The sequence below is a fragment of the Malus sylvestris genome, chromosome 5, assembly GCF_916048215.2.
Source record: "Malus sylvestris chromosome 5, drMalSylv7.2, whole genome shotgun sequence".
Taxonomy (NCBI): domain Eukaryota; kingdom Viridiplantae; phylum Streptophyta; class Magnoliopsida; order Rosales; family Rosaceae; genus Malus; species Malus sylvestris.
In genome coordinates, this window is record NC_062264.1 from 44,989,843 (window position 1) to 45,002,003 (window position 12,161).

Here is a 12,161-nt window from a genome sequence, read left to right on the forward strand (position 1 = left end):
TACAATTCAAATCGCTTTAAATCTATTTATTTTTCTCTTCTCTGAGATAATGGAAAGGTGGTGGTGCCAACCCTCAACATACATGAACAGGAACAAAAGGCAGCTCTTTACACCCCATCTGCTAAATTCAGCTATTGTCAACAACTTAATATCCCTAAACCCTAATATAATATCAACTTCCGCTAAATTTAGCACCTGTTCCTGTTCCAAACTCATCTCCTAACTGATAACTTATATTAATTAGTTTTACATAAAAATTGAAATGGTCTATAATATTTAATCGCTTGCCAGCTCTACATCGATCATTAGTCCTGCTAGCAGTTGGCTCAGCATGCACTTTAGGCCTTGGCTTCCTCAGCTCTTCTCTTCTGATCACCTGAAAGTTGCTCCAAATGATGGTGTCCAAAAATCAGCTGTGGTCTCATTAGCAACCGGGAATGTGCTTGAAATTGGAACCAAACAGAGTCCTCGGCTTTGTAGATCTTGTTGTGCTCCTTCCGAGGCCTCCTCCATTTTATCAGTACCCTGTTGCTGTTGCATGGGAGCTCCATTTTTCATATATGGAGTACTTAAAACCTGAAATATTACATAAAGAAAAACTTTTATATCAGAACCAAGTCCAGACTTGCATAAAGAATTTCATTAGGTCTACCTTCTTTTTGAAGAACAACCCGGAAAACAAATTAATCAATTAATTATTTTGTTTTTGTAGGCAACTAGGGTTTCTTAATTTAACAAGTCTAAGCCCAAAAAAAATAAATAGAGTTACTAAAAGGAACGTACACTGACTTGATCGTGGAGGAATTTGATGTACTCAATAGCTTCGTGGAGGACAGAAGCTGTATCAGTCTGAAACAAAAAGGATTGAAGGTAAGTTTGATGAATTCCTCTATTTAGCAAATTAGTAAAGTGTTTTTTTCTTGAAAAGGTACAGAAGAAAACAACAAAACTCTACCTTTCCGAAAGGTGAAACCAATTGCTGGAGAGCAGTGATCCGGTCCCCAAGCTTCTCCTTCCGAACCTAATCAATAACAAATTAATCAAGCTTTAATTAAAATTTTAAAAATCACTTTGACAAAGAAAAGCTTGCTAGCTCATCAATCGATGGCTGCTGCCAAAAGCTTTTGATTAGATATGTTTGTCGTACCTTAAAAGTCGGTAAGGGTGAAGGTGTTTCAATTCGAGCTCTTTTGAATACAGGTTCACAGGCGCTGCTGCTACTTTTCTTTACAACAGAGGAGCTTGAGTCTTGGACATCTCCATTAGTATTGGCCTGAAATTTCGAAATTTCAACATCTAAATTATTAGTCTCAAACCCTTTTGTCATACATATGGTCATAAACCCTAGCTAGCTAGCTATATGTTGAAGAGGTAAACTGTAAGGTTCATTACTTACCTTTGTGGTAAAGTTGTTGGAATTGGGTTTCTTTTCATGAAAAGGTGACAGAGAAGGTGTTGTATACTGTGCTTGTGAGGAGGAAAACAGATCATTACTAGATCGAATAGTATTGTCTTGATTTAAAGCCGCGGGAGCGGGGGCGTTCCAGAAGGGTGTACTAATGTTATTGGAAAAGTGCAAGCTACCGCCACCAACACCAGGTTGTAACTGCTTTGGTAGCGATGAGGGTCTTAGGCAACTGTTTGGAGAGTATCTCGGCGGCCAACAATTACTAGTAGGAGAAGGTGATAATAACGGGCCATTTGAAAACTGATTGTTGTTGAAAACTGATTGTTGGGGTTGGGTTTGAGGTACTGGTTCAGAATCAAATAGAGTTTGCAACATTAAGGCTGAGGAGAAGCCATAAGAAATAGCAGCTGATGACGATGAGCTTATAGGAAAGCCAGAAGACGATGTTGAACCTAATTGGTCTAAAGATAAATCTTGATTCATGGGCTTGAAAACATTTATGATAGAAGATGATTCTTCATCGCCTAGGGCGCCAGTGTTCAACTTGGTGTTCATACCCATATCTTCTTGGAGCATAGAATTATGAAAATTGCTCTCACCTCTTCCACTACTACTGCGACTACAGCAAGATAATTAAGATGATAAAAGTTAGTGATGTTGATATAAAATTCAATTTCCACATAAAGCTAATTAGTACTATATATGAATTCAATTTCCCAATCATTAAGGTTCATATCATATTGATCTTTTTTTCTAAATCAATGAATACAACTAAGACTAAATAATTAAGGGTCTTCTCATGCATGAATTTCAACTAATTAAGAAAAGTAGCTATTTAGCTAGCAAATGAATTAAAAGAACTTACAGGAGCAAAGCTTGGTTGAAATCTGAGGGTGTTGAAGATAACGATGATGAAAGACCAAAACCTATCATTTGCAAGGTGGAATCATGATCAGGCTTTTGAACATCTTGATATTGATCAAAATTAGCAATAGAATTACTATGATCACCACCGTCATGGTCATCAGAAACCGAGTTATTAATCTCACCGCAGGAAGACCTTGTTGCCTTGATGTCCACCATGTCGTTGGGGTACCCGAAGCCCCCCATATGATCATTAAAACCCACAGAACACGGTGACGCCGCCAGCACGTGTCTCGATGAACTCCACCATGGGTTGCCGCCACAAATCCTGGCCTGAAACTCCTCCGCCATAATAGTATTCAGCTCAAAAGTATAACGATTCCGTCACCCTTGTCCCGTGTTCTTAATTTGCCTTTAGTTTGAGGTCTCATGAAGTAGAAGTATTGATCATATAAGAGTGAGAGGGAGGGGCTATAACTATATATACACACACACAGACACACACACAATTAGGAAATATGAAATATGGTTATGTGAGCTTTGCAAAGTTGCAATTTATACAAGTATATATCTCATACGGTTAGGACCTAACGGTGGGCACGGATACAGTAGATGCAAATTATTTTACGGGAATCCGGTTGACATTTTTTTAAGAGAGATGATTGGACAAAGAGCGTCCTGAATCGAATTTTCTTTGCGTTTTCTTTTAGCTTTGAATTTATTGTTATTTATTATATTTTATCCATATATTTTTTATGCCCTCGTCTCTTGCCTTTCATTTTTTATAGTTATTTTATTCTATATTTTATATATTTTTGTTGTGTGGAAAATTCTTATGGTGATGCTTGTGAATAAAGGGATGAATGATGATGATGATGATGGTGTTTGATCTGACCACCACCTCACTGTTTTAGACGAATAACTTACTTCTTTTTAAATGGTCTGTGTTGAAATCAGACGGTAGAAATTTGATCAGGGTCTTAGAATAATAATGGAAAAGTCCAAGCCCTAGTATTAAAATCCAAAGATTAGGACCCATGGGGGACTACTGGACCACGTATAAATGATTATGGGTTATTAGGCTACGCTTCTATGTTTCGAATTTCTAACCCCACGACATCGCAAGGGGCGAGTGACTTTCAGAGTCTTCATATGCTATTTGATCCTCAACAAATGTAATGTGGCACTTGTAATTTTGCATTTTTATTCGCATCTTCAATGAAGGATGATGAGTAGTTTACATTAACTAAATTCAAAACAAAGTATTTACTTGACTTGATTATAATCTTCATATAAAAGAGCGATTAAAATGATATCAATGACATCTCAAACTATTCAGATTAAAGAAACTAACATATGATAAAGCAAACCTAACGACTGTAATTTGTGCAGCACACCATATTTGCCTAACGCCTTGTATAGGAAAATGGTGTGTTGTGTATGCTTATTTTCAAAATAACTTAATATTTTCATGGTTTGAAATCTTTAAAATATAGGCTTCTTCCTTTCATCAAATCTTTTTTTCCTATTCTAACAAACTTCAAGACCTCTTTTAGCACTGAATATCACTGGGTCAAATGATCATCAGTCTTATCTCTTAAATTTCGACAGTAAATTTGTCATTCTAACGCTGTATTAGACAGCCCCAACAATGTTGAATCAGAAGTTTATGTAACCATAAAAAATACCGAATGCAATCAGCCATGCTTATCTCACCACAAAGATCAAAAGGATTAGGATTTTAAGCCAGCAAGTTGGGGACTTTGGGAAGTTACGGGAGAAGAAGGCTAGCTCTATAACACTAGCTACTCAAGAAGGCTAGCTCTACAACACTAGCTACTCCTTGAAGTGTGGTGGTTAATTCAGCAAGCGCAGTTGACTTGACAAATAATAGAGTTGCTGCTCCAATTTTCCACAGTGGGAGTCTGATATTTCTAAATTCGGATCACTTTGAAAATTTAAGAAGAGCATCAAATTTGTGGCTGATAGACTAAATGTCACATCTCAGTCTGGGCCTCCACTACATTTCGGGCTCGACTTCGCCGTAACATGATATTGTCCACTTTGGGCCCCGACCACGCCCTCACGGTTTTGTTTATGGGAACTCACACGAGAACTTCCCAGTGGGTCACCCATTCTAGGATTGCTCTCGCACGAACTCGGTTAACCTTGGAGTTCCGATGGATCCCGAAGCCATTGAGCTCCCAAAATGCCTCATACTACGTAGAAATGAGAATATACATATAAGGCTTACAGGATCCATTTCCCTGGGCGATGTGGGATGTTACAATCCACCCCCCTTAAGGGTCCGATGTCCTCGTCGACACACTTCCGGCCAGGATTGGCTCTTATACCAAATTGTCACATCCCGGCTCGGGCCCCCACCACATCCCCAACTTGACTCCGCCGTAACACGATATTGTCCGCTTTAGGCCCCCTGTACGACGGCGTCAGAGTTACCTATTATTGCAACCTATACGACAGTGCCGGAGTTGCCTATGAGTCGTACAGGTTGCATTAGGCAACTCCGACTCATGTGTTATCATATACTGATTTATGAGTCATATAGGTTGCGTTAGGCAACTCCTACTCATGGGTTACCATAGATTGATGAGCACTTGATTTATTATGTTGTTACCGATATGTAGTGATTGGAATATTCTTGGATTTACTGTTGATTTACTTTTGATTTCATACTTATATGTAGTATGATTTCCTACACCCTATATAGGTATTACAGCGAGGGGTTATATATTTTAGAAGGTCTTTATTAAAGCTTTATTTTCAGGGCCACTCACTCTTGTTTTTATCCCTCCAGGTTCTAGAAGCAGAGTTTTCGTATCGACAAGGATTCGTGGCAAACCTTGGTATTGGAGATTATCTTCTATAGTATAATTTTCAATCCACTCTACTGTACTTTACTTATACTCTAACATCACGTGTGAAATAGGTTCATTCTTGCTCACATTGCACTCTCGTATTTAGGCATTTTTAGGTTTAAATTTATTCACATTTTCCACATCACTACACTTTATGGCTTCGTCACCTTCTAGGTGTCGGCTAACACAGATCAATTCGGAGCCTTAGTGGACAATCAGGGTCAGGGTGTTTGTGACAACCAGTCCATAATTTTACGTTTTTATTTATTTTAAAAGCGTGAATTGGCGAAAATGCCCTAGAGGCAAGAACTTTGACTTCCATTGATCATTATCTAGAGAAACGTATGACTTATTATTTTGGTGTATTTGTGTAGTACTTGTTGGTACGAACGCATAAGCAAAAGCCATTTGCGATTCCGGATTATAACGGTATAGTTACGGACGTTTGAAATTGGTTATTTACATTTTAGATTATTCAATTATTTGAACTCCCACCTTATGGGAAAGAAGCCAATCAGCTTCAAGGAGAGAAGATAGGACCAATGAGAGGAGAGATGAGTAACCAATCAGCCAATTAGGATAGGAAAAAAGGGATTTTTCCCCTCCATCCTGTGGACCCATTTACCCGCGCCGACCCGGAGTGGCTTTTGGCCACTTCCACCATTTTTCCAGGCGAAATTCAACTATCCATCACTTGCAACCTCTTCCACCATCTCCCATCTTCCAATTCCACCCAAAGTTGAGGGTTTTTAGGTCCAAAACCGTGTAAAACCATGCGGGTGACCAATGAAGTTTTGACGGCGATTCCGCCATTCTGGCGAGTCTCACCACTCACCACCACCCTTAATTAACTCCCCTTGGACCTAGGAACAAGACCCAATCAGTTTTAAGGGCGTTGGAAGATCGAGGAAGTCGAATCGAAGAACACCCATCTTAGGGTTTCCGGCGGGTTTGAGTGAAATTGGAGCTTTTTCCAGCCAAATTGGACTTGGTCACAGGTTTGAAACTTTCTCCACTCACTGAGATCTATTTTTTTGTAAAATTTGGTAATTTTTGGAAATAGTTGAACTTTTCTGGCCAGTCGGGGCTGCCAACCGCCATACGTGACGGCGGCGCATGGCCAGTGGGTCGACGATATCTTTCTAAGTCCAATTAGATGCCCTGAATTCATAATTGAAATCTGTATGAAGTGGTTTGATTATTTGAACTTAGTTTCATTATGATACATCACTTGATCAAAACTTGAATTGACGATTCGACCGTTGGATCCCCACCAAACTTTAATGTGTTAAAGAATATAATATTTGAGGATTGTTGGAACTAACGGATCAGGAATCCGATGAACGGATCTTCCCGAATTGGATTTCTAAGTTAGTAAAATTAGTTGTTGACCTCCTCTTGAATTGGCAATTGGCAGAGATCCAACTGTTGGATCGTAATGAAACTTTAGTATGATGTCGTAGAAGTATAATGTGGATCTTTAGAAGTTACAAATTGGAAATTCGAGATACATATCTTCCGGATTTAGTTATGTAGGGTTTTTACCCTACCGTTGATCTTTGACCAATGGTTGACTTTTGGTCAATGGGTCTCAAATCATTCTAGAACGTCCTTGGGATGTGTTTTATGTAAGTTACGTGTTTTATTGATAAGAGTTTTGAGACGTAATTGAATATTTGTTCTAGGTGATGGTTGTTCGTGACGTCTTGATATTCGTGCTAGGGAGTCGTAGCGCGGACCTTAGGTAAGTGGGTCTTCTTTTTTTTTTAATCGTATATATAAAAATGATAGTTCCACAAACGCTCTTAAATTGATTTATGCATTTTATGCCAACAACAATTCCCTTTATATATTATAAAATACTATGAAGTGGTTGAGTTTGCATCATGGCATATCCATACGCATATTACCTATATATAATTGTTGTGAATGCTTTGAAGTGCTAAGGTGAACTCGGGTTGTGCAGGTAAGTTCAGGTGAGTTTATGGTGTTATCTGGAATGAATGAGTTATGGCATGAATATATTTGTGTTTTATGCAACTTCGACACTGTCGTACAAGTTGCAATACTAGGCAACTCCGACACTGTCGTACAGGTTGCAATAGGCAACTCCGACACTGTCGTACATGTTGTCTATAAGTCGTACATGTTGCGTTAGGCAACTCCTACTCATGTGTCATCATAGATTGATTTATGAGTCGTACATGTTGCGTTAGGCAACTCCAACTAACGTGTTATCATAGATTGATGAGTACCTGATTTTTATGCTACTGTCGATATGTAGTGATTGGAATATTCCTGGATTTATTATTGATTTACATTTGATTTCATACTTATACGTAGTATGATTTCCTAAAAATTATACAAGTATTACAGTGAGGGATTATAACATTAGAAGGTCTTTATCAAAGCGTTATTTCAGGCCCACTCACTCTTGTTTCTTTTTCCTTTCAGGTTCTAGTAGCAGAGTTTTCATATCGACGAGGATTCGTGGCAAATTTTGGTATTGGAGATTACCTCCGATGGTATGATTTCAATCCACTCTACTGTACTTTACTCATGCCCTGACGTCACATGTGAAATTGGTTCATTCCCGCTCACAACGCACTCTTGTATTTAGACACTTCTAGGTTTTAATTTATTCACATATCCCATATCATTACACCTTATGACTTTGTTACATTTCAGGTGTCGGCCAACACAACTCGATTCGGAGTCCTAGTGGACAATCCGGGTCCGGATGCGTCACTAAAACTGGGGCTTTTAAACTAGCAAGGACCACATTTATATATAATGAATAAGGGGTTTTTGAACTTTAATTTTTAAAGAATATTAAAATTTAATAAAAACCTGACGTTAGATTGAACATTGATTTTAGTCATTAACGTGTACTTAATTCAAAATAAAATTCATATTATATATATTTTTTAATATTTAATGGATATCTTATTTAATATTATTACATTAAATTTTAAATTTATTATTATACAGATTTTAATTCATTAATTTTATTTAACTTTCTCTAATTAGTGTACCAAAACGTCTGTGTCATAATATATTTTATTAAACTAGTGTACTAATATGTCCATACCTAAATATAAAGAAAATATGCAAAAACATAAGCGTACCGAAAATTCCGTACCTAAATATATGATACTAAACTAGTGTACCAAAATGTCAGTACCTAAGTATATTATACTAAACTAGTGTACTGAAATGTTCTTATCTAAATATATTGTAATGAATTAGTGGCACATAAGAAAATATGCAAAAACATAAGTTACCGAAAAATCTCTACGAAAACATTATCTTATATAAGGTACTTACCATAATCTGTACTAATTAATGAAACACTCATTGTCAACCAAAACCCTATTAAACTATCAGTTTAACCCTCTAATTAAAACATAACATGAATAAGAAATATGGGGTAGAAATGTAATTTCACACAACCAAATTTTGCTATTTTTTTTTTCAAAGGCTCACCTACATGTAATCATAACATATCTGTAATTAAAAAAAAAAAAAAAAACTTCCCACTCCCACATTCCCCATCACTCTCTTCCTCTCTCCTTCTATTTCAAAAACAAAAATAAAAAAATTTCTCACACTTTGTGTACGTGCCCATATGCTAGAGAGAATTAAAATTTATAATATTTTCATAAAATTTAATTTATAAACACCATACAATTATAAATAAAAAAGAAAGAGATTGAATACATATGTTGACATTAAATAGAGTCTAGGGACTAAAATTAATTTTTAATCTTGTATAAGATATTTTTCTAAACTTCATCTTATTTAAGGATTAAAATCTAGTTTTCTAATGAATAAATATTCTTGATGGCGGTCAATTAGGGCAAATGTGCAGGGACGAGTTTTCATTCTCAACTAAGCAAAACGCATTCTTACAGCCCATATTTTTTGACATTTCATTCAGATGTTAGTGACTATGATGTTCACCTAATTCTTCACAAAAAATAATAAGAAAATGGTTGACTGCAATTATACATGGAGCTAAAAAGGAGTGTTAGGTCAGATCCATGAGTTTCTTCAACTGCTTTCCTTAATAATGATGTAAAGAATTAGCAAATATATTTTGACACATCCTGATCATACAAAATTGTCAGCTTCGGCACACGTGTGGAATAATTTGTTTCTTTTAATGAAATGATACAAAAATGTGCATCCCAAATTGTGTATAGTAGTGGTGAAAAGCAATCATGATTCATGCATATGCATTTTGGTTTGGGTTCGAACTCTAACTCTAACGATTACTCTTCCGCAACTAACTATTTAACTCTCATTAACACTATCACTTTACTAAAAAAAAAAAAATTCTCAAAAAAGCTTCGGGTTCAAAAAAACTTTTTAAAAAATAAAAATAAAAAATTAATAAAGGGAAAAAGAGGATATAAAAGAAGATCTTCGGACTGCTAATAAAAAACTCCAGCAGAAGAAAAAAAAAGGATTCAAGTAAATTACAGATATGACTTGTTTGATTTAAATTAGAGAGTATTTAACTGGTTAAGCATGCTTATGACTTATCCTTTGAGAGCAAAATGAGTCAACCGGGACCCATTGGGGCAGCCACGCGTGCGTCGACACTGGGGCCTCTCAAACTTTGGCTGAGCTCGACAACAGTCAAATGGCCCTGAGATTTGAGAGACGGGTTTTCCTTCAATTTTTGTCATTTCCCGTAGTTAACACGACGAAGCCAGCCAGACCGCCCACCTCTCATCCAATCACAGCCGTCCAATCTCATAACCAAATCATGGGCGGCATCTTTGTTCATTAAATAATCCATTATCCAAAACGTGGTATTCCTGCAAAATAGAGGGAAAAGTAGAAGAAAAACCATGGTAATCCCGCAGGACAATTAGAAATGTGACTTAATTAGGAGGCCAGATTAAGCGATCTAGGGAGAGAAGATTTGAACACAGCATTACGAGTATAAAGATAAACATTCTATAGTTAAATTATAAGGGCTTCATTTGGAAGCTTTTAAAATGACTGAAAAAAAATTTTGTTAAAAATATTTTTAGAATCAATTTTTGATGTTTTTAAAATTACTTTCAAACAAGTCTTAAATCTTTTACAACTATTAGAAGTTAATTATGTCAAATAGTATCGACCACTAGTCTCGACAGTTATGTCAAATTTTTACCGAGTACTAATTACAAAATGTTTACTTCCTTAAGTGTTTTTTGGCACAAGATGTTGCATTAAAAATATTTTCTCTTATAACTTAAAGTCGTTACCCTAATTAATGGCATGGGATAAGAGAAGAGTCGACTTTGCACTTGAGAGTAAGACACGATGTACTCGCTTTCTTTTTTGTCTTGATAAAGACATGGAAATTAGGTCACAGCCATCCAACTTTTGGATCTTCTTCTTGTATTTTTATGCATTCAGAAATGTTCCTCCCAAAAACTGACCACTTTGGACCCTCATGCTCATGTCACGCCTTGTGACTCCCTACCACACCGCCGAATGTTTTTGTTCATCTTTGTTCTTATAACTAATTGCTTAATATTAATTAATTATATATGTTATGCAATTAACTACGATCATTGCACTAAGTTGCATCTATTATTATAGGCGCGTGCACTAATTGGGTTATCTCAAACATAAAAAGAAGAACGTAATTATTTCGATATGTTCCTAAGTTTATTATAATCATAATGCGTGTATGATCTTCAACATTCTCTCATACATGCAATAATATGAAATTAAGTGATTATTTAACCTTAGCTAGCACTGGTGATAATTTACTATTTCATATTGTTATCGACTATGCAATTGTATAACGAAAGTAATGATGTCATGCTGAGCAAGTCTTGAGGTGTGCACAAAATGAATTCACATGTAGTAAGAATAGCAGATTGAAATCCTTTCAGAATCTGACACTCCAGAGTTCGTGAACCAAATAATCCAAACCGTTCAATCTAAATCATGCAATTCCTATTAATCCATTCTACTGACCCACCTTACACACAATCTCTCTCCAATATCCAAATATTTCTCTCTCTTGAACAACCCAAATTACGCGGTTCTTGGAATAGTCGCCATCACGTGGCATGCCTAATAAAAATGATATTAACAAGAAAAATGAGAACAATGTGGAAAAATGAGAAATTGATCAGTGATGGTTTTTTTGTTTTGTTTTTTTCATTATAAAAACAATACGAGTTCGAATGGCCACCAGTTGACCATGCGATTTTTATGTCCAATCTAAGGTAGTGGACCATTTGTGTTGTAAATCAAACGTGTTTGTCTAGCTAAGTATCCTTATAGTCAACCCCAAACTAAGTTAAACACGCACCAAAGTGAGAGCCGTCCATTCTTTCTTTTTTCTTGTTTGCATTTATTTTATTTTCTTGTTTCAAATGTCTATAGAAAAGCTTTATTACTATTTCGCGAGGCAATCCACATCGATGTAATGAAAGTGAGGGACTTAAACCTTGTTTCAAGCATGAGCCCTAGTACCTTTGCCTCTCTTGCCCTTGTGATGAGTGGTCGAAGGCTGTGGTGCCTAAAGGACGGGCCAGACGCAGCAGAGCAACGACCCGGGAGCAGATTCCCCGTCAATTTGAGTTTTTATGAGTAAGGCTTCTATGATACTTTTTATTAAGGCTTTTTTATTTTTATTTTTTGCTAATGATACAAATACAAGTATAAATTTGTCCACATATAACGGTGTATTTGTATCGTATTCTGTCAATTAATCTAGTTTTGATTGCCGTTGTTACTAACAAGAAATTCGATTAAATATGATTTGAAAAAGCAAGGCCATAGCAGTGGTTATAGTAGTTTAATGGGAATTGGATCAGCTAATGGTATTTATAGACACGCAATTATACATTATGTTTATCTTAGTGAGCAACTAAGCGTATTAATTTGTATTCATCTGTGGGGATAAGGCATGTTCAACTGAAAAATGATTAAAGTGCAAAATTAAAGCTCTAAAATTTGATTTTTCGTGCAGTCCTACTACTTCTTTAATTTAT

The 12,161-nt window shown here is 36.3% G+C and overlaps 1 protein-coding gene across 3 annotated transcripts; it reads right to left on the reverse strand.

The window, feature by feature from the left end:
- Nucleotides 1–2,908, reverse strand: LOC126620646 (transcription factor bHLH112-like). 3 transcript variants are annotated; one of them, XM_050288862.1, is made up of 7 exons: nucleotides 2,458–2,900; nucleotides 2,274–2,334; nucleotides 1,397–2,027; nucleotides 1,148–1,273; nucleotides 956–1,021; nucleotides 790–849; nucleotides 1–576 (listed from the first exon to the last, which is right to left on the reverse strand). In XM_050288862.1, the coding sequence occupies exons 1-7, from the start codon at nucleotides 2,621–2,623 to the stop codon at nucleotides 373–375; spliced, it is 1,314 nt and encodes a 437-aa protein (XP_050144819.1). In that variant the 5' UTR covers nucleotides 2,624–2,900; the 3' UTR covers nucleotides 1–372. The 3 variants fall into 3 exon arrangements, with proteins under 3 accessions (XP_050144819.1, XP_050144818.1, XP_050144817.1); XM_050288861.1 differs by having other exon boundaries at nucleotides 784–849; nucleotides 2,458–2,895; XM_050288860.1 differs by having other exon boundaries at nucleotides 784–849; nucleotides 2,274–2,908.
- Between the last annotated feature and the right edge of the window lie 9,253 nt (nucleotides 2,909–12,161).